This window comes from Anguilla anguilla, chromosome 4 (assembly GCF_013347855.1).
Source record: "Anguilla anguilla isolate fAngAng1 chromosome 4, fAngAng1.pri, whole genome shotgun sequence".
Taxonomy (NCBI): Eukaryota; Metazoa; Chordata; class Actinopteri; order Anguilliformes; family Anguillidae; genus Anguilla; species Anguilla anguilla.
In genome coordinates, this window is record NC_049204.1 from 37,488,833 (window position 1) to 37,513,003 (window position 24,171).

At 44.8% G+C, this 24,171-nt stretch overlaps 1 protein-coding gene across 13 annotated transcripts in view; it reads right to left on the reverse strand.

Moving 5' to 3' along the window:
* LOC118226150 (abl interactor 1-like) overlaps positions 1 to 24,171 on the reverse strand; it is a 52,705-nt gene that overhangs the window by 20,953 nt on the left and 7,581 nt on the right. For all 13 annotated transcript variants that reach the window (XM_035415529.1, XM_035415518.1, XM_035415522.1 and 10 more), the window contains exons 2-3: positions 13,903 to 14,070; positions 1,820 to 1,996 (exon numbers count right to left, since the gene is read on the reverse strand). In XM_035415529.1, the coding sequence (XP_035271420.1) occupies positions 1,820 to 1,996; positions 13,903 to 14,070 (345 nt within the window). The remainder of the gene's footprint in view (positions 1 to 1,819; positions 1,997 to 13,902; positions 14,071 to 24,171) is intronic.

Sequence of the window (24,171 nt, forward strand, 5' to 3'; positions counted from 1 at the left end):
GCTTCGCTCGTTTTTTTGCCTGATAGCGGCGGGCTGCCGGCTCACACAAGCGGGATGCTTGGATGAAGCATGCAGTACACAGAGGTTCACAGCGGACGTGACGGTGTTTATCTTAACGCAATCGGACGCGCTCTTCCGTCAGCCTAACACGCAATGAACTGGACTGAAGACTAAGCTGTTTTTTTAATGGAAGATCAGCACAGGGCCTTCACTCCAAAAATGCTTACGCCCAAGAAAAAAAAAAAAGTTGGCCATTCACGTGACACGGTGACAGCTACCGTACCACCCCATCAGAAGTAAGCAACATATGGATAAACGTCAGGCCGTAATATTGATTCCCCTTGCATATATTCATGCGGGTGTGACAAATGAGTCTCAGAGGATTCAGTCAATGAATACACCAAGACCCCGATCGATTTTTCCAAACTAAATCAGAATATAGTGCTATCCTCAGATAAACGCTTCACATTCACATACAGGGAGGACAGAAAAAAATGTACAAATTAAATTTTAAAAATGTTCCAGCTCATTCCCAGCAGGATGACGGCAGGCTCTTCTTTCAAGCGAGAAGCGTGAACTACAAAATGGCGCTTCACTTCAGAAAGAGCAGACAGAAGTTAACAGCCTTACGTTTCAGACAGGAGACGAACCCGCGTTAGAAGAACATGAAAGCAAACAGAGGGAAAGCTTCCTTCAGCGAAGCTTAAGGCAATGGCCATTCAACCAGGCCTTTGTTTCCTCAAAAATACCCACTCAGGGCTGTGGTACATATCCACTGTGGGATTCAGGCTGTTGAGAAATTTTGCTGGAGCTAATGATCCACGCCCGATGGTTGCGAATGAATTTATTTGAAAAAACTTTTTAGGGCGGGACCGTTCCCTTACTTGCTCATGGGCCCCATTGTGAGTCTAGGCCATGTTATGCTTTATGATTCATCTTCAAATATTTAACCAGCCTTCATCGATCAATTCTGAATATATTTGGGGGCGGGGAAGGGGGGTGGGGGGGGGGGGGAGGGCACCTCAATTTTTAATGTCAGCCACGAGAATACTCGGTGGTCCAACGGGAAGCAAGTTGCCTTTGGTGATTTGTGGTTAAACAAATGCAGTGTGGCAGGATGGGGGCTTTTAACCTGCATTATCATGGCTTATCATTCACCGAAATGGCAATAGCAAGCAATATACTGCAACTTAATTCAATCTGCCTGACAGGGGGAATTGATCCTTTGATTCATGAGAGAGGTGGAAGTGGTGGGTGGGCGGCGGCAAGACCCGCCGTCTGGGCTCTGATGTCATTAGAGCTGCTGTCCCGGGGAGGCTAAATCCGCATTCCCCTGAGCATGACCGTTTGCGCCGACAGCGGTGACGTCACTGCGCGCGTTGACCGATGGTCGGTATACTGACACTTTCTTAACGAGCACACGTTCAGGAAGATAACATGAAAAAGTCAAATCGTAAGGAAAACTGATGTCAATGTGGCATTCTACAGCTGTGATCAAATGAGCACTGTTATTAAGGAGGAAATGATTCCTTTTTTTTCCCCTGAGGAGGAGGAAGTTGAGGGATGGATCTGACGCCAGGGTGAAATATGAGAGTCTTATTGAGCAGCCCGTTGAGGAGGCTGCTGGCCTTTAAGTGCCTTTTAAAACTCTCGTGCGCACATCTACTGTGGGTTTGCGTTTTTAATGGCACGGCGATATCCTTCAAACAACATTACGCGCATTAAGGGATCTAGTGTTCTCAGGGCTTCGTTACGGCACCCGATCCACGGCACGCCTCGGTGCGGGTTAGACCAGACAATGTACGGGAGAAACCCTCACCTTGACTCCGTGGCCCACGTCGTCCAGCACCGTGTAGTCTACGGGCTTCCGGATGTACCTCACCGGCCTCTCCATGTTGGCGGGGGCGATGATTTTATGGGTCCTCGAGGTGTTCTTGTTTGTGGTCAGAATTCCAATCTCTCGCCTGGCAACCTTCTCCTTGTGGATGTCCACAGTCTGGGATGAACAAAGACAGGAACGAGAGAGAGAGAGATAAACAGAAAAAGTAAATGAGTATTATAAAGGAACTGCAGGGGGACAGCTATTATGCAATTACATGCTCGTCAGCATAATTAAATTCTACAGCTGCAATTTACAAAACCAAGCTTTTAATCCAGTTATATAGATAACGCGCTTCGACAAAGTCCGTTACAGGGAGTAATAATATATGGCAAATTGCATAATGGCCTCATTGTGGACACATAATTTGTGCTGTGTCTGTGCTCGCTCCTCAAATTTCTACTGATAAATGAGCTATTGTAAGCCGCATGTGCACAAGTAGCATATAATGAACAGACTGATGTTGCAGTCTTCATCAATGAACATCTGCAATCAGATGGAATTATGGACTGAACCCATGTAAACATGGGCCAAAAGGTCAGAGAGGATAATGCCTCTCAATATCTACAGTGGTTCAAAAACCTAAAGAATACCCACCAACATCTAACAAACCTGGAGAACATTCACAGACATCTACGCTGGCTAAGAAACCTACAGAACATACACTGACATCTACGCTGGCTAACAAACCTAGAGAACATTCACAGACATCTATGCTGACATACAAACCTGAAGAACATAGACTGACATCTACGCTGGCTAACAAACCTACAGAACATTCACAGACATCTACGTTGACATCCAAACCTGAAGAACATACACTGACATCAACGCTGGCTAACAAACCTACAGAACATTCACAGACATCTATGCTGACAACCAAACCTGGAGAACATACATTGACATCTATGCTGGCTAAGAAACCTACAGAACATTCACAGACATCTACACTGACATCCAAACCTGGAGAACATACACTGACATCTACGCTGGCTAAGAAACCTACAGAACATTCACAGACATCTATGCTGACAACCAAACCTGGAAAACATACACTGACATCTATGCTGGCTAAGAAACCTACAGAACATTCACAGACATCTACGCTGACATCCAAACCTGGAAAACATACACTGACATCTACGCTGGCTAATAAACCTGGTGAACATCCACTGACATCCAAGCTGGCTAACAAACCTACAGAACATCCACAGACATCTACGCTGGCTAAAAAACCCAGAGAAGCCCAACTGATACATCTACACTACCCCCTATAGAACATCTACCAACATCTGCACGGACTATGAAACCTATAGGACATCCACTAACACATGACATAGCTTTAAGCAGGGTTAGGAACTAAGTTTTCTGAACCATCCAGTGCAGATGTCTGTGGTCCGTCTAACTGCTAATTACAGCACTTCCTTCCAACTTAATTCCATCAGCAGCCTGAAGCAGAACAAGGCTCAATTTAGAATTTTTAAATTTATGAATGAATGAATGAATGAATGGTCCCCATCTGTGTGTGGTGTAGTATGTGCATGTGCTTCAGAGATGATTAAGAATTACATCCTTATGAAAAGTACTCAGCTCTTATTCATAAAAAAAGACCAGAGCATTAGTTATGCATTTGCACACAAAAAATCACAGAATTGGGGTGTTTATGTTCATTGGGCTGCCAGTGCATGTCATGTGACCCCGCCTGGATGTGGCTCAGTCAGAAAAGCCATCTACCCACAGCTCTCCAAAACAGCCCAGGAGAGAGAGTCACGGCCCAATGGCAGCTTGCCACATGGCTTGGCTTGGGTGTGGCCCTGGGATGGTACTCCCCTGAAAACCTCCACAGCACAGTGATGCCATTCCCAGAGCAACGCAATGTCCTTCACAGAACAGAGATGTCACTTACAGAACAGAGCAATGTGATTTACAGAACAGTGATGTCACTAATAGAACAGAGTGAGATCACCTATAGAAGAGTGACATTCAAAGAACAGAGAAAGCCTGCAATGGCTCTGCTTCTCCAGAGGAGGCTGTCAGTAACAGGGGAGAGTATCTCCAAAACACAGAAAACCAAAGGCTCAGAGTCAGAGGCGGAAAGCCGAAGGGCCAGAAAGTAAAAGTCCTGCCATGCATTTCTTCCACCCATGAAGTCAGCGAGCCGTTTTCATCAATCAGTTGTACCTCCTGGCGGAAGAATCGTGCTAATTAGCATATCCATAGATTGGAACAAAATACTGGAGAGGACTTTTAACTTCTGAACCTGGATCTTTCCTCAGGGCTTATCCAGGTGCTGTGTTGAACAGCCAAGTTTTTTTAAATACCGAGTTACATCCAGCAGGTCTGTGGGAACGTTTCTGGTGCACAACACTGGCATCACTCAGCCAGAGCCTGAAGTCATGGCAGACATCCTAACCACAGCTGACTGAACCGGTTTGGATTGAGCTGCTTCAGGAGATTTGCTTACCTCAGCATTAGAAAACAGGTCTGATTAGAGGCAGCTGACATAAGGCAACATTTTAGTTTATTTATTGTTAGCTTGGTCAGGATCATGTATCTCTATGTAGAAATTCCACTGATGGTCTTAAAGAGTGTGTGTGTGTGTGTGTGTCTGAGTGTGTGTGAGTGTGTATGCATGTGTGAGCAATAGAGAAAGCATGTACAGTATGCGCGAGACAGTGTTGAGTGTGTGCACATTCATGCGTGTGTATGTAAGAGAGAAAATGTGCGAGTACATGCACATGTCTGTGTGTGGGTTTGCGAGAGTGAAAGTTTATAAGTGCAAGTGCACATCTGTCTTTATGTGTTTATGAGACAGCAAGTGTTCGAGTACAAGCACATGCCTGTGTGTGTGTTTGTGAAAGAGAGGGCAAGCGCACGTCTGTGCGGTTTTGTTTGTGAGAGAAATGTGTGAGTGCAAGTACATGTCTGTGTGTGTGTTTGTGAGAAAGTGTGTGAGTGCAAGCCCTTGTGTGTCTGTGTGTCTGTTTGTGAGAGAAATGTGTGCGAATGCGAGCGTCAGCCCGCCAGCCCTGGCATTGGCCAGCGACTGCCTCCTGGAGCCCCTTCAGCAGAGCCGAGATCACAGAGGAACTGTAGAGCCCGCAGCCGCGCTCATCATCACATCACATCAGCGTTTATTACTCCGCCAGGGCACCCCAGAGCCACGCCGTTCCTCAAACGCCAGCTTGGACCCTTCCACAGATCCTCAGGGGAATCGCCAAAGGAGCGCTACGATTCGCGCGCTTTGCCATCAATCGTTTATGCTCCGCAGACGAAGTCGGAAAGGCAGTAATTACGGAGGAATGCAGCTGTAATCTCGGGCAGAATAAACTGCACAACAGCTGGCACAGAAAAGGGAAGTGAGGAAGAAGGGTGATTTTATCTCCTTCCTGTTCAGAAGGAAGGAGAAACAAGACCCTTTTTTTACGATGAGGCGACGTAAATGTGCTTCCCGCTAACGCACCGCGGCCCGTATTTGAGCGCGACCTAACCGCAACTTCTCTTCACGCTGGAGAACGTCCTCGGGAGGTGCCGTTACACCCAGAATCGTGACTCATTCAGTCACTGCTCAGCCCGAGTCCTACATTTACCCACAATGCACAGCGGCCATTCTTTCACTGTGGAAGGAAAGGAGGAAGGGGATGTTGGGAGGAGGGGGGAAGGGGAGAGAAAAAAAAACGAGGGTGAAAGAATGCCACCCTCAACGCTTATCTTACAGTCCCAAACAAAGAGACCCCCTTTGAGGCTCGCCCTTCTAAAACGTTACAGCTCCAAACACTTTTCATCTGGTGCCATGTCAACCAAAAGTGTCAACACACAGGATGTGGTCTGACCCACACAAGGCTCGGCGGCTTCGCGAACATTCGGCCTTCGCCGACAGATTTACGCTTTGATTTTTACGATGATTTACTCATTCCACGGGTTCCAGACAAAGAGGGGAGTGTTACACATTCACGCGAGCTCTTCCCGAACCACACGGGGCCCGACAAATAGGCCGGGGCCCGTAAATCACCCCGCACGAGGGGAATCTCTGAGGCTCAGGCAACGTTCCGCGTTTTGCCCTCACGCACTCCTCAGGGGGAATGTTAAAACTTCAAACACCGATACCGATGATGATAATGGTGGGGGTGGGGGGGGGGGGGGGGGGGGGATTGATTGAAGCCTGGTGGGTTTAAAAAGCGGCTTCAGCAGTTCTCTGAAACCTGGCAACATCATCGGCACGCATTCGCTGTGCTGATTGGGCGGATTCAGTATCTCCCGGCCGGCGCCTAGGGGAAAAAATTGTTTTGGGTCGGTCCAGCGCTCTGGAAACTTTCCCGCTGTGCCACGGTGTGGGCTGCCTACAGCGCAGATGTGTCCACGGTTAAGAATAGCATGTTCTACGCATGATTATTTTTAGCCAAAAAGAGAGAGAAAAGGGGGGGGGAAGCACGACCACGCCTTAACATTTCAGCAACTGGCGGAACAACACAAATGCCACCCGCTTCCTGTCTCCTTCAGAGCCCCTCACAGGCCTTCATATGAGAGCGAGAGAGCGAAAGAGAGAGACAGAGAGAGAGAGAGAGAGAGAGAGAGAGAGAGACAGAGGCAGAGACAGAGAGAGAGGCCTGGTTAAGGCTGATAAAGAGCCTGCAGCGAAACGCCTCAGGCAAGCTGCGATGACAAGAGGGTCTTTCCGGATTCACTGCGGCGTTGCTGTGCTCTACCTCCCCCTCCCACCATCTCAGGGATTTTCTCAGGACAGCGTAAGACGGAACGTGTGAAAATGCGTCTGCTGAGGGAGCCGAGGAGGACGGGCCCGCATCGCTTTCAGCAGACTGATTCCGGCAGCTCTCCGAGGCCAAAAAAAAAAAAACCAACAACAGTTCTAAAAGCCGGAGGTTCTTTAGCGCTTACAGCGACTGCATGACAGAGATAAAGAGAAGCAGAGATGATAGCAGAGTGGAGAGACAGAAAGGGGGAGGCAGAGAGAGAAAGAGGGAGGGAGGGAGAGCTTGAGGAAGAAGAGAGAAACGGAAGGGCACACCCCTGCACAGATGATCAGTCAACCAATTTATAACACAAGGCAAACAATATTACCTCGCAGACAAAAACACGCAGTCACAAGGTAAGGAAATACCGCTGGGGCAGTTTACAGGTCAACAATGACAGATACTTTGACTAAATATATTGAGCTCACAGCTAAGGGACACAGACTGGCCCAAGCAGAGAAATCTGGCAACCACGCTCTGCTCGCACTGCACTGTACGCGGAGTAGCGGTAAAGACATATTTCATCACACAATGGCTGAAGAACAGGAAAATTGGCTAAATAAATTCCCAAAAATAACATTAAGAATTCTCTTTGGGACAGGCTAGATGTGTACAGAACTGCCGGCCTAAAATGATTCACCATGCCACAACCTGAGGGACAAACAGCAACTGTTTTATCATTTCTTAGTAAAACATGTATTTATAGCATATGAATTTTTTATTTTAACACCGTGTTAATGATTTCTTATCACTGTAAATAATTACACAGGATTTCACTCCCAGTGCTACCACATAATTACAAGTCCATCTGTCATTCTCCCTGTAAAGGCAACCGACACACATTTGCGATGCCGAAAAAGCAAGCAGAAACTGACAAACAGGGGGCAGAGAGAGGGGGAGAGAGAAAGATAAAAAGGCAAAAGACGATGGTGAAGGGGGAAGAAGGGAGAGAGAGAGAGAGAGAGAGATCGTCATCTCATTGATCATTCACTCATTCATCAGCTTGATGGCGCCTCTGCGGATTGGTCGATGGGAGACGGCACTATTGAACACGGTTGAGTGTTTCTAATCGCTGAGCAGCCCCATGGCAGATTACGCCCTATTCATCCTCCTCAGAGAAGCCCAGAGGAGCTTTCAGGACAATCAAGAGAAGTCGAGAGAAATGAAGACAAATCAGGGGATGCGGACCAGCCGTTGCCAGGTAATTAATACCTAGTGAGCAACTTGCATATGAATTTGGGAAAGATTTAAGTACCCAAAATAAAACTTCTGAGCTTGTGACCTGAACACACTTCCTCATCCAACACAGCATGCAGAAAATGCGATTGAGCGTGAAAGGTTTAATCCCTCTTAGCATAAGCGAAATGGAGAGGGCATAAGATATGATCTCTGCCACACAAACATCTGTCTCTCATTTAAAGTCAAGAAGTCAGCCAGTAGGAGAGATTCAGCTTTTCTATTACCAGGTTTCCAGGCTACGACACAGTAAAAGGCCTCATGATTTACTGAACAAACATCGCGGAACAACAGTCCCCCCCTCACTTTTGTAATGAACCATATCACTCCCTTGAGGATGTACTTCAATACAGGAGGAACTAAAGGAGGAGCCAAATCTGACCGTGTCGTAGTGACTCACCGATGCCGCCTGCCAAACAGGGCGCGGGCGGCCAGAGCAGTGTTCTATTTAAAGGGACGAGGAGCAGTTTGGGGCAGTGGCCGATTCGCGGGACTATCCCCATAAAGCGCTTTCGGAGTTTCCCCTCAGACCCAGCCCAGAGTTTCAGGCTTCACCAAAAACGTGCGAGCACAGATGTACGCGCACATATGCACACACCCTTTCAGTTCCCAAAGAGGAAAACTGCCTTTTTTTTTTGTTCAAACAAATTTTCTTTTATGTTTGTTTAACCCTGCCTCGCAATCTGCTAAAATGCCATTCCATTTAGAGCCTATACAGAGGGGTCAATCCAGGTCACCCCCAGAGGAAGGAGAGAGAATGCCATCACTGTAGCAGGGGGAGGGGGGCGGAGGGACCTTAACCAAAGGTAACTAGGCAGCACCGAAATGGAGAACACACAGCACTGATATCTAGTGATGAATACTTTAACAAGCAAGGCCCAGGCACACAAAAATGGAGGGAAATCTTTCAAAGGGAAAACGCAGCGAAAGAAAGGGCACGGTGGTACCAGCACACCAGGAGAACGTCTCAGCTGAAGTGACCCTGATGCTCCCCTGACGGTGTTCAGCACCGGGCACTCCCCGCAGAGGAAACTTCCTCATGGAGTTTCTCACGCAGGGGTGACACACCGGAGGAACACCAGGCACTGCAGGGGAGGGGCACCCACCACAGCTGGAGCGCTCCAATGCACCACCGCTAACAGCGTTAGCTTTAAACAAAAAAAAGTGTTAGATAAGAATAACAACACAGTCAATCTTTTCAATGCAGACGGTTTCGGGCCCCAAACACACTGCGCTTTGGCCTTTCGCGTTGCACACCAGCAGAGGTTGAATGAGAGAGAGAGAGTGAATGATACAGAGAGTGAGAGAGAGAGGAAAAGCACTTCATTACCGGCAAGTGTCTCTGTGTCAGCTCATTAACTCTGCTCTAACTCTCCCACTGCTGCCACCCTGCAATCACGCCCCACTCCCCCTCCCGCCCCCCCCAGACTACTGTTATTCCAATATGACAGCGGTTCTAAAACTGGACCCTGGAGAACCCCTGTCTATGCAATTTTATTAATGTGTTTGGCTCTCAGTTACCACAAATGGTTTAATTTTAACAGCCAGGTAACCACATTTCAGCAATTAAGACCCCAAAGATTTTATCTGTCGGTTGAAAATGTATTTGAAAAAGTAAACTTTCTTAAGGAACTATTTGCCAAATAACAACAAAATTGAATAAGTAGTTGATGTGTCTGAATATTTATGTTAGCTGTTGTGTTCTGTGCACACGAAACCACATTCCCTGATGAAACACTCAGCATTAGCACAAAATCAGGCTTGGCCCAGTGTCTAATTAGGCTGCGCTGTGTCACGTTAGCGTGTGTGCGTGCCGGCAGACCGTGATAAAATGTGGTTTAGTGTAAATTGCTTTGGCAGGGACTGGTGGTGGCGGGGACACGGATCTCGCACAGCGAGATGATTCTCTTTCAGTGTGCTAATCGTCGAGCAGCAGGGACAACAGAGCCATCACACCTCTGCTGATAGTCATGGCTGTTTAAATACCCCAGCAGTTCATTCAACTAATACGGCTGTTCCATCAATAGAACTGAACAAATACAAACTAAATTAACCCTGCATAACGGCCTGGTTGGCCATCAATGGCAACTATAAATCTTCCACTTGCTCAGTGGGTACCCGGTAGGCAGAGTTGCAGAGCGGACAGGTATTCAAACGCCTCCCCGCATTTTAACTGAGTTTTGGGCGGTAATCAGACACGCACTGCAGCACAGTGGTGAAGCGGAACGCTGAAGACGGTACTCTGTGGAGAGGAACTGGAGCGGTTCTCAACGGCAGGGCCGGTCAGAACAAAGCGCTCACTGTCTGCAGTCACTCTGCAGCAGGTAGCGGCTCTCCTTCTCTGTTCCCTTAGCTACTGCAGCACTGCTGACGCGTCCGCGGAATATTAATACAGAGGAGCCTGCTCTCTGAACACATACACTCGTACACAAAAACACACACACACCAGCATACACGCGCATAAACGCACATACACAAAAACACACACACCTGCATACACACACACACACACACGTGCACACACACACATACAAATGCACGCACAAGCAGAGACACACCCTCACACATACAGGCTGTAAACCTTATACCCTGATGTTCAACTACAGCAAAAGCCACAATTAAAAATTATGGCACGGCTCCAACACTACATTTGCACATAGATAACGGTCCCTGGAAGATGGCAAATCCCTCCCCCTTCACCATCTTGCAGGTGGGGGGGTGGGCGGGCATCGAACACCACGCATGATGGGATTAGCATCACCGTCCCAGAGAAACGGCACGTCAGGACCGACCGGAGATCTACAGGAATACCAGCCCTTACGTTAGCGGCGAGCCACCTCAATCTCTGTAGTACCAGACTCACTGTTCAGCCCAGTTCACCATGATGAAGGCTGGTATTGTGTACATTCATGCACATATCAGTTCCCTGTTCTGGGCTGATAATGGGGCAAAAATATCACAGAGGGGGAAGAATGGGCAGTTTGGTAACTCACGGGTGATGGTAGCCAGGCTGGGTGTTGCGTATCCCAGCATACAGGGAAAAATAAGACACTATACACCATCATATGACAAAGATGCAGGTCGAAAAAACACTGCAGGTCAAAACACCGCTGGCACAGCTACATTTGTTTAGAAGCGTTTGGGAGAGCGAGTAGGTATGGATGTCCTCGTTCGTCCAATTAGCACACCCCAGCTCCTGTGGAATTTTTCAGCTGCATGGGCACTACCTTTCTTCCTCTTCCTACATTTACACATACATCAGACACCTGTTCTTTAGACCAGGTGACAGGGTGTTGGGAGTCGAAGAAGCAGTGATAGTGGGGGAGGTGTATATTTACAGCACCCCCACATACATACACCACAGAGTGACAGCATATGAGCCTGCAAAATGCCTGGATGTAACACACACACACGCACACGCACGCACACGCACACACACACGGACACACGCACACACAAGGACACATAGAAATTGGACCTGGAGAACCCTGTTCCTCTTCCGGTTAGCAGCGCCACAAAGCCAGCACTTGCTTCCACATGACCGTGACCTCCGCTGCCCTGCATACACTCACAGAGTGGGAGAAGAAGCACCGGATCTGAGCAGTCCATCAGATATCTTACATTACATTTTAGCACTTTTATCCAAAGCAACGTGCAGTAAGTACATACCGAAGGTCACTGGAACTACTACAGAGCACAGGTCTGATAAGGTACAATTCTCATTAAGTATCAGTTATCCATAGCCGTGAGCATAAAGTCTAGTTCACACAGTAAGCATAAGCTAAGTCAGGAAAGTTATGGCAAGTCAAACTAGAAGGGAGGCATAATAACAAAAGATGTGAGAAAAAGCTACAGCATGTACGTCACGTCAAGAGCCTGCTTCACCCAACACACGTTCAACCGACTGAAAACCACGTTGGATTTCCAGTCACAGACGCAGGGAGAGAAAGGAAAGGAAGTAGGCGTGTTTGAGCAAGATGGAACGGAGTGAAGAGAGACCTCCATCCACTGCAAAGAGAGGGGAAATGAATGGAATGGCCTGCTCGCTGCGACCTCTCATTCCTACGACTATCTTTAGGAGCGATTGCCATGGATACGGAGCACGCTCACATGCACGTCTGGGAACCCAAGACAAGAGAATTCCCTCTGTGTGTGTGGATGCAGAAATCTGAGCCCAGTGCCATAAAGCCACTGCAGAGCCCTCTGTGTCACATCCTGCAGTGTAGGAGTGGGGGGGGGCACTGAAGACATGTCAGCATTACCATTACAAAATTATAGAATAAGGAATAATTATATAACAACTAGTATTATATAATTATGCAATTAGTAATAATATGATGTGAGGATAATAACTATTACTATACCAAAGATGATGATTAAGAGTGAAAAAATCTGTGGCCCGCTTTGAAGTGGCCATCTTCTGGTTACAAGCATAGATCCTTAAAGCCTGCTCTACACTACTCCAGCAAACAACCACCATCCAACGGGTGCAGGCTTAAAAGACCTGAGCTCTGGGCAACGCATTCTCGTATTAAAATAAACAACAGTTGATAATATTGGATTCCACACATTTATGACATTTGGACCATGAGGTTTATGATGTGTCCATGATGAATCAATCTGGCTTTCTTATTTAGGCATATCAATCAACTACAAGCATAAATTGAGGTCCAGGGTTTAGGGTTTGAGGACTGACTGAGGTATGACGAAGCTCTCAGCGAAGTGAAATGGACTAAAAAGAAAATAAATGTCAAACTATAGTCAGCAAAATGGATGCATTTTGCATGTAGGTAAGAAAAACATCCAGAGTTTTAGACTTAATTTCTATGTGATCAATTGTGATTTCAAGGAATGTGGGGTATTAAGATCCATTTTAGAACTAAATGATGTGCAGATATTTGTCCATTCACAACTCCAGTCATATAGCTTTAAAAGACAAGACAAAATAAACATAAAATGATCATTACATTAAAAAAATAAATAAATCAACACGCAACACCACCCAAAATCACCGGAGAGCTGTAGCCTTAGCAGACAGTGAGATCATAACGTCCTCTAACATTTCCACATGAAAGAGGAGCAGGTTTAAACAGAGGGCGACTACAGTTGAGGTCTGTGGAGGTTTTAAGGAGGTTGCTGCCTCTCTTCAACACTGATGCTGTCACAGTGGGTTGATTTCCATAAGAAAGCGATACCAAGGACCCTATCGGAGAACTCGCCTAGATTTTGCCTTTATCCTGAAGACATTTAAAACCTCTTAAACAGCAGCCTAATTAACAACTTCTCCAGCTGTCTAGGGAAGAGAAACGTGTCTTGAACTTCTGTTCAAATCAACACACAATCACAAAAAAACATTTAGTTATGAAAACTGAAGCAAGCATACCACGATACATGATACACATACATTCTACTTGAGCGTACTTAAAAGCGTAGAATAGCAGTGCCCTCAGTTTAGTGCATGTCCTTAATTAACCTGCACATTACAGGATGATTGATAGCAGGATATGACCAGCTGCAAGGGCTTTTCGACAAGGAAATGGATATGGACCCTGGACCTCACTGACAGAGAGAATGAGATTACCGGGGTGGGTCCTACATCAATTACTGCATTTGATCATCAGCAGCATTTAAATTCCCTGGTAGTATTGGGCTGCTAAAAGTGTACAGGAAATGGGATGCCGTAATTAGGGTAAGAAGGAGGGTGTACAATGGGCAGAATGCAGTTTGAGGAGGCAAGAATGGTCAGAGTGAGGTTTGCGGAAGGAGTGGGTGGATGCATTCTATAGTGCCCTGCTCAGTCGGGCAGGGCCAGTGGGCCGACAGTCCAAAGTGTGCAGTTTGGGTAGAGCAGGGATACTGAAATCTGGTTCTGAAGGCAAAAACTGTTGCAGGTTTATTTTCTAGTCAATTAATGCCACCTCCTGATTGGAGGGAAAGAATGAAAACCAGCAGTACTACTGAACTGAAGGAGGTTGTGGGATGATTGGGCAGTGGAGCAGGTAGGATGTGTGCAGTCAGGCAGCTTAGAGACCCAACCTGGGAGATGTGGTTGATGGAGGACTCCATTCTCCTCAGCTGGGATGCCTGGATGTCCAGCAGCTGTAGCACGTTGTTGGCTAAGGCATTGATCTGGTAGGCCACGCTAGCCAGAGACTGGGTGGTGTAGGCTTTGGTCTCTTCCAGAGCTTTCCGCTTGTCCTGGGCCTGCAGGGAAGGGGAAAAGAGGAGTCAAGTAGGCGCACATTCATCCACAGGGTTCGGCAAGTCTGTCTTTGTGCTCAGGGTTGTTTACGAGGGCTCAGGGTTCGAGCTGCGGAGGAGAACGCCCTCTGGGGAACGTTACTTCCTGGAAACATCCCGCTATTGCACTTAGAACACTCAGAGACAGAACGGTCAAGCTCCAGAACTGTGATCACCAATCGGACAGAAAGAGGGAGAGGACCCCCGGGAAACCTGCCCAAGTACCGAACTGCCAAAACGCATTCCCTCATAACGGATCATCTCACCGAGTCATAGCTGTCGGACAGCCACTTTAAACGAGCGTTTCAGCCTTTCAGCTTATGTCCGAAATCACAGCAGCTAGGACTGGCTTTTCAATCAACACAGAAAAGAGCTGATGTGATGCTCTTTTAGGCAGGGAACACTAATCTTTTTTAAGACACTGCAAACAACCTACGCAGACACACCAGTCTAATTCCGCATTTTTGCAATAATTCATGATACATTTGCCTATACACACACCAAACGGGCATAAACATTCAGACCTTGGTGAACAGAAAAAACACACAGCTGGAACAGGAAGTCAATATGAGATTTAGTTAGTCTATCCTGCAGTAGTCACCTATTGTTCATCTCAATTTTGGTAATGTTAGGCCTACACACGACAGCCTACATCATGTGGGCTTTAAGCGATTGATTAACCGCAAATCTACAAATACCAGCAGGAGCATGTGAAATGATCCTGAAGGTAAACAAAGGACAGGTTGCTGATGTTCTCATTAAATGGGTAACAGACAGCAGCCGAGGGGAAGGAGTTGACATTTCTCTAAAGAACTTTCACTGCGCAGAAGCCATCAATCTTGGAAGACACCTGCAAGCAGGAACACACAGGCACACTCATACAAGCACAATTGTACTCATTCACCCACAAAGCTCTCATTCCGAAACACACACACACGTACAGTGGGCTCCAGAATTATTGGCACCCTTAATAAAAATGAAGAAAAAAGGCTGCATATAATAAATGACACAGATAATAATCTATGTTATGTTCAAACATATGGGGAAACTATATAGCCTACTTTTATTTCAATACATTTACTATCATGCTTCAATGTTTTTTAATAAGTAATCTATTTTTACCTGAAAACCATAGGTGCCATAATCATTGGCACCCCTAACAATTATTGTAAGTAAAATCAAACAAAATGAAATTGGCAATACAATTTTACTTAATTTAGTTCATCTCAGTCTAAAGGAACTATACTGTGTCATTCCATCACTTCCGGTTTCACTAGAGAATAAAAATGAGGTAACAAGCATACAAAATCCCTTTCATCCATCAGCATGGGAAAAGCCAAATAACTGTCAATTCAGAAGAGACCGATGGTAATTTACCGTCACAAGTCTGGTAATGGGAACAAAAAAAGACATAAACGGTTTAACATACCATTTAGCACTGTAAGGGCAATAATAAAAAGGTGTAAAACATATGGAATGGTAGCAAATTTGCCAGTAAAAGTAAGCAAGTGCATGTTGTCCTCACGGACGGTGAGGAAGATGGTGAGGGAGGCCATTAATAACCCAAGGGTCACTGTTTAAGAATTGCAGAGATTGGTTTGTTTCTTGCGGTCAACAAGTCTGAAAAAAAAAACATAAAATGGCACCTCCATACCAACAAACTCTTCGGAAGGGTGGCACGAAGACAGCCCTTACTGAGCACAATAAACAAAACCAAGAATCTGGAGCTTGCCAAACCTCATTGGAATTATGACTGGAAGAGAGCAGACGCGTCATGCCCATTCAAGCTGGGGGGGCACATGCCCCACCAGATTTTTGATATCTGGATTTTTTATATTTTTATTTTATTTTATTACTATTATTTTTTATAATATGTAGTTATGATCATTTTATATTATGAGTCAAACGTATTCTTCGAATTATGTCATAGATCATACCTCAAAAAGTCACACACCCCCATTCCCTATGGTATTGGTTTCTTCAGTTGCAGGATGAAACTGGTTAGCAACAGCAGGTACGCAGTACGCACGCACACAGCACTCCGTTGCTCATCAATGCTGGAGGAGATGTAGGCTAACGGTGTGTTGCTGAAGTGGTTAGTAGAACATTAATCCCTTTTTTAAATGTGTGAAAATGAAATGCAATTAGTTAGGCTATACACACTTAATTGCATTTGAGAAATATAGCCATAGTTTGCTTTGCAAGATAGTTGGCTAGTACCAGCTAAAGTTAGTAGCCATCCCTCAATCCGGTTGTTTACCATTCTGGCTCGCTAGCTAGTCGTGACCTTGTGATGGCACAGCATCCTATTTAATATTGGTAAAGGAGAGCTGTGTGAATCTTATGGCAGTGAGCTGATAGTTTTTACCACCACTATCACAGGTTATAGTTAGCAAAACACTGAATTCCATTTGATATCTCCAGGTCAAGATGCAGAGGAAAATCTTGTCATTCTTCTAAAAAAACAGCACAAATAATTGACAAATGAAAATCTCTAAATAAATATAAAGTATTTACCCTAATATAAAGTGGGAGATTACTGAGCTACAAAAACTGATTTAGTGAAGTTTTAAAGTAATCCCCCCAAAGTCTTTGAATATATGTCAAATTGCAGAAAACTTTTTTTTCTGGGGAAGGACCCCCATGCCCCCCGCTCTAATTGTGTCCCCCCAGAATTCTGGCTTGCATGACATCCCTGGAAGAGAGTGCTATTGTCAGATGAGACCAAAATTGAACGTTTTGGCCATACACACCATCGACATGTTTGGCGGCAAAAGAGGAATGCATACAGGAGAGGCGCCTCATACCTACTGTAAAATATGGAGGTGGGTCATTGATATTTTGGAGATGTTTTTCTGGCAGTGGTCCCGGGGCACTATTTTAGATGAATGGCACAATGAATTCAACAAAGTACCAGAAAATTCGGGAAGAAAATTTGGTTGTCTCCGCTAAGAAGCTAGGACTTGGTCATAGGTAGACTGTCCAGCAGGACAATGACTCCAAGCATACATCAAAATCTAAACAGATATTCTTAAGTGAAATCAACATCCATGTTTTCCAATGGCCATCTCAGTCTCCAGACTTCAATTCCATCAAAAACCTGCGGTCTGAACTTAAAAGGGGGGGGGGGTCCATAAGCGCAAACCCAAAGACATCAATGATTCTGAAAAGTTCTACACGGAGCAATGGTCAAAAATCTCTCCAAATGTGTTCTCTAACCTTATCACAAATTAGCCTATAGGAAAAGACAAAGTATTAAACCAGGGGTGCCAATAATTGTGGAACCTGTTTTTTGGGGAAATCTTTTTTTAATTAAGACTTTGGTTGATTCCAATGAATCATTAATTAAGCACACTAGTTTACATATGCTGGAAAATAAAGCTTATGTCAATAATTCTTTAGTTTAGCTTTTTTTTTTTAGCATTTTTTGTGCATATTTATCAAGGGTGCCAATAATTCTGGAGCCCACTGTACACACATACACAAATACAAAAGTCACAGCATAAACAAATACAATATGTATATTTCCTAGGACATTACCATCAAAACTGATTACGGCACTTTATAAACGCAGACACATTGCCATTTGAGCATGACCACAGAAGAAGGTAGCCTACATACCGGGCCCCCGCCAATCTAATACTGCCAGACCAACAATGAAACAATAGCCCATATATCCTTATTATTTATGGATTTGGCTTATATACTGCTGTAATTCAGCACCAGTGTTTATACATTATTAATTTGCACGGTCAGTTTACAACTTGCAGTGAAAGGGTTTTCATTCTGTTCTACATCCAAGATGATCCGCCTCACATGGTCAATGACACCATTTTAACCTCGGTCAGGGAGTACTCCCTCCACAACTAAATCTGGAGAAAATATGGCCAGATTGCAGACAACACATGAAAATTTCATAGTTTATATTTACATACTAAAAAAAATAGTGCAATAAAATAAAGGTCACAACCCGCATATTTTGATCCCTGTATGCATGCCATTATTCAAAATGAGAAAATGGAGAGAGATTCAACAAATCAGAGTATTTTCTCAGGCACCACTCTCATACGCGACTGCAATCAGGGGTCTCAAACTGGTGGGTTTTTGTAATTTCCTTTTAATCAGTAGCCAATTTAGGCTTTGTAAACAAGGTGTTGGAAACAAGTGACTTCAATGATTTATTTAAATGTGGAAACACACCAGAAACCTCCAGCAGACTGCATATGTGCACCGTACTACAGTACACATTATTTTACTGCTGTGCTGTGTGGTTTTTCCGTGGAATTTCATCATGAAAGGCAGTGTTCATATCAATTTGTTTAAATTGCAACAGAGATAACCCAGGTGATTCAGACAGCTTGCATTAAAACAGAACGCACTGTTTTCCATCTATCAAGTGAACGGCTGCACAGGCTTATCAACACCATTAATAAAAATGCTACATACAGAGGGTAAGGCTATATCCTCCACACGCAACGTCCATTTCACAAACTGCTAGTCTGAATAAACAATTTAAATGGAAGGTTGCTTCACGGCTGGTGTTGAAGCAGTTTTTAAAACGTGGATGCATTATTTCCACTCATTTATACTAGTCCATTAGAGAATTAGCCCCATTTTGATATCACACGATTTTTGTAATCACAAAATAATGAAAAGGGTGGGAAAGGCTGAGTTTATTTCCCTCCCAATTATATATCACTGATATGATCAAAAAACACCAAGACTAGCGAGAACGGCGAAATAAAATGTCTATGGTGTTACAGGTCTAAATATAAATTAGGATACAACCATAATGACAAAGGTGAGCTACTGTTTGTTCACCATTTTCATTTCTGTGTGGTTTTGTTATGAAACAAAATATCAATAACTGCTGAATGGGGATTTGGCTTGGCAGAGATAAAGCTTACAAAAATAAGGTTTTACGAGTAAAAAAACACAAACAGCCACAGAGATAGCCTAAGCTTTTGGGGACCCGACGTGTCAGACGTAGCGCAGAGCAGCGCTTCGGTCATTGTCGTTTCCCAGCTGTTCACTCTCAGCCTATTCCGTCACGGGGAACTAGAATCGCCTCCCCAAGTTAACGTGCCGATTCCAGCAACAACAACAAAAAAAAAAAAAACTACGCCTCCTGCAAGTTTGACTAAAAACAATGTTACTGACTGTTGAACCGCTCCGCAAACTGAAGGCCCCTACGCTGTAGGTGCTTATCCGAAGGACTTCTCAAACGAACAAAATGTCTATTTTATCGATTCAAGACGACTGAGAGCAGTGGCGGGTGAATGTACGCGTTGTGAACACAAAAAAGATAAGGCTCAAGCAACTCCTAACAGTGCCGGCTTTATACAGTGACAGAGTTTAAAACTACGATATACAGCAGATAAGAACTGCGTTCAGGAACACTGCAGCCATCACTGGAATGCACCCAACATTCTCGCCTCTGACCTAAGGAGAAGCTGTATTCTGCGCTCAGCAAATACACAACTTCTGTTTTGTTTAGGGAACGGGACAACCAGAACAGTTTGTGAGTTGCAGTCAGTTTTTTCCTGAGGGAAAAAAAAGTCAATCACCAGTGTTTGAGAGAATTCAATTCCCTCGCTTGGCCTTTTGAGGGTGGCTTTTCAGGTGCAAGCTGGGACCTCAAGTGCTTTATGGCAATCGCAAGAATAATATGCCAACCTGATAACACAAAGAAATCTGAACAGTGAAAGGTTCTAGAAGATAAGGAAAGCAAACCACCCTTGAATGATTAACCCACATAGGTAGCGAAAATGTAATATGGATTGTCTTGTTCCACAGTGAAGGCTATTCATACTGCCTTTACTCTGTGGCCCAGAGGGAAATGGGGTGTTGGCAGGGGGAGTTGTTGGGGCCTTTGACGGACAGACAGGAGTGGCAGCATGATCAGTGGGCAGGGATGCACCAGGAAGGAAACCCCCCAGACTTCCTCCCTTGGGGACAAGGTTTCAGAGTCAGGGAGGGCTTTGCCCAGCTAGCTGGATCCACTGTCTAAACCTGTGCTGGAGAACCAGGACATCCTCGCAGCACTGAAGTAAGGAGGAAGTCTTAGTGTAGCCTCTCCCAGCAGCCAGGTAGAGAAACAGCAAAAAAAATGCTAAAGGAACCACACAACTATACTCAGTGTTATTTATTTATTTTGTAGTGTGTTATTTTATAGGTCAACATGCATAGGTTACACACCCACATGAACACACACCCCCGTCCCTCCACACGTACACACACACACACACACACACAAATTCCATTCAGGTTATGTTCCCAGCTGAAGGACACACCAGCAACAGAGCCTTCCTATAAACTGAAACGGAGTTTTTGTACACAAGTACGGTTCTGCATACGCTGTCCCCTCTTCCTGGAATAAGGTACAGAAGGACCTGAAATTGTCAGAACTGGGGGAATTTAAGTCAATTTTAAAGGATCGTGAAAATAGTACTCTTGGTCAATGTGATTGCTCCTAATTTTTTACTGAAATCATTTTAGAAATTTGTACCTGTTTATGCATCATACCTGGATCTTTGTCCTTGACCTCGTATTGCATTTTAACTGGATATTGTGTTCACCCATTTGTAGTGTGTGACAGTTGTATTTGTCAGTTTGTATTGTTTGTGTTTATTGCTGTAACAATGTTTTATGCTGCTCTCTTGGCCAGGTCACTCTGGAAAAAGAGATTTTCATCTCAATGAGACTTTTACCTGGTTAAATAAAAGATATATATATACAGCATAATTTCCACAATGGATAAAAGGTGGCACTTGAGGTGTCAGGCATTTTCCTCCTTACAGTTAACTGTCAGTATTGGCTCTGCCCTGGTATTAGTCATCTCCCATCTCACAGCATTGCTAAAAGTTGATTTGTGATGTCTGGTAAATGTCTCATTTCAATAGCAGATTGTTTCCAAAGTGATTGCCTAAATCATGAAAGGAACCCTGTAAGAATGCAAAACCCAGCATTTCCTCATTCGGTTTTATCCTTTAGCTGTACCCTTGTAGTTTTAGTCATTACAAAAACAAGTATTTTGGAATGTAAACTGCAGGACAGGAATGTTCAGGGCATTCTGTGAAAGAAAAGAGACAAGCTGAACACACAGCGGGCGACAAGCTGGAACCTTTCCTTCCTAAATAACACAGAGTAGAGACATGGTGGGGCCCACACCCCAGCATGATGACAGAAAACCATAATATGCACATGCAAATGTCCTGAAGAAAAATACCCCTTCAAGCACGGGGAACCTAAACACCACAGGAAGGGCCAAAACCAATATGGGCTTACCAACCTGGGTCACTATGAGCAGTCACAGCAAAACAGCATAGTTTGGCCCGCACTACTGAATTTCATTATTTACATTGTGGGTGTCCATATCCAGGTCGGACTTGATAGCAAGCTTTTTAATACAGAATTGTATGATCCCTGTATGATAGCTGGAAATTTCCAGAAGATATTAAACTACATTAGCACCGGAACTACAACTGCAGCGCCCCATCTGCAAATTAAATCGACAACCAGTTGAATCCCAACTCATATAGCCTAACTTCTTCAGCACTACTCAATATGATCAATAGCAGCAGGGTTCATATCCCTGGAAGTTGATGGGGGCAGACCTTGCTGACAAAGCAAATGAGAATAAGAGGGTGGGTCCTACAGGAAATATTTTGATCATGTCTGCCATCTACATTCCCTCCCATTGGAAAGCAGTGTCATAGGGAGGTTGCCCCTACCAGCACCTAGCAGAAGCTGTAAAAGCCTAAATCTGCCCAGGCCAGTACATGGCTGGGATAATCACCATAGCATCACCAGCTCTGGCTGGAGCCACAATATACTGCGAGTGTCCGTCACCTGACACATCCATATCTCCGCCAGGAGCACATCTCAGGGTCTTTTTGCCAACCGCAAATCAGGTCCTCAGGGTGTTCTCATAGATACCCAGAATGCATCACTACATGTACCTTAATAGTCAGATGTGTTTTTACTCTGCAACTTCTGAAAAGACTGGTTACATTAAAACTGGCAGTACGTGATGTATCAAATCTGGGCGACTCCCTCAGGGGGAGTACACTTATTATATAACCCTGTGTTATTAAAATACACCCTGACATAGGTTCAATTATGGAATTAAATGGATGACAAAACAACTGCACGTACACAAAAACTGGGGCAGTGCATGGAACAAGTGCAGTGATTCATTTGACTGGTGCATGTGAGTATTATACACAGACAGTTTTGTGTATTTCACTTATGACCTCCTATTTGTTACCCACTGTGGTAAAGAACTGGGCCAAAGGACTAGGGGGAACTGCATAAGGAGACACAAGATGAGGCAGATCTTCATAATGGGCAGGAAAAATTTCCCCCCGTCAGCCTGGGAGGACGGCCCAATGGTGGGAACCTCTTGCATGCCACCAGCAAATTTCCGAAAACCCTCAACAAGTCTTAGATGGTTGCTGGGCAACGCAAAGTTTGAAGATCAAATCCAAGATTTTAAGACTGATTTAAGGAGTCCTCTTGTGCCAACCCGTGATCAGTGGTACAGCGCAAACTGGCAGAAGAAAACCTGCTTTCCGCCATGCCACCACGGCTCGGCACAAGTTTTTCAATCACAGACAAGTTTTTCAATCCATATGCTGTTATTTCCTCACAGGGAAATAACTGGGTTTTTTGCCTTATATTTTTTTTACAATGATATGAATGCAGGCTTGCGGTTTGAAGCCTTGAAGAAAGAGATACTTGAGAAATGAGGGATGAATCAACAGCAGTGTGAAGAGGTGTGTGCTGACTGCAAGGTCCTGCTCTCCTTCCTTGATCCAGACTCCTGCTACAACAGACCCTGTACCCCCCCACCCCCTCCTCCTACCCCCCACCTTCAGCACTTTGCCACGCTAGGATTGCCCCCAGCTCCGGCACAATTACAAGCCAGATTCAGGACCAAAAAGAAAATAACAGCCAAATCTTAGCATTGTGGGAGTTTTTTTTTTCTGAGAACCAACACCTAGACATGAGAGCCATTTCTCATTACTGACTGAGTGCTGTAACTTGTGGGAAACACTGATGTGGACAGAGATTCTTGGCTTCCAGGGTGCGACAGGGAGGAGTAATCCTGCGGAAAAAAGATTACAGGCCTCAGCAGTACGGACAGCGCATCCCAAACATGCACTCTTACTGCAAGGCCATTTCTGCTCCACACACACTCCACCAGCCTCACACATGGGTGGCACTGTGGACCTGGCCATCTGAAAAGACCTTTACTTGCCACTACATACATGCACAGACACACACTAACACACACACGTTCAGTTATTTTCCTTGGAGAAACAAAAACCAGAGCCAGATTTGAGAATCCATGCTACACATTATGTACAGGCAAACACACAGATATACATTTACAGAGCAACAAGCAGAAACACAAACACACACTCACAAATACCAGCAGACAGACATTTACATTCACATTTTTACAATCTAATGACTTAGCAGAAGCTCATCGTAAGGGTGACTTATACTTACACAGGATTTCTAGCACTCTGTAGTGTAGTGAACATGCAGTCCACAGTACAGTAACCTGACACAGGCCTCTGTACTTGTATTTCCAATTCAACCGCTGTCCCTTGTGACAAACATAAACTCAATGTAGCCCTAAAACTATTCCATAGGGTGATGGTCTCCATCATAACACACATAAAAGTAATGCTACCCTAAAACTGTTCCATAGGGTGATGGTCTCTATCATAACACACATAAAAGTAATGCTACCCTAAAACTCTTTTATGAGGTGATAGTCTCTGTCTATCATAACACACAAAAAAGTAGTACTGGCCTAAAACAGTATCATGGGGAGATGATGTGCTCTACGCTTACTCACTCACGCCTAACTGCAAATACAGTCTAATACAGGGGGACAAGAACAAATGTGCAGATGAAAAATGACTGGGTGTGAGATTGACCCCATACCAGCAGCTACAAAAAGGTGATTAAAACACAGTGCTGCCTGTAATTTGGGCAGTAAATGATTTGATAAGCCTGAGGCTATCATGGTCAATTACGAGCCTAGAGACA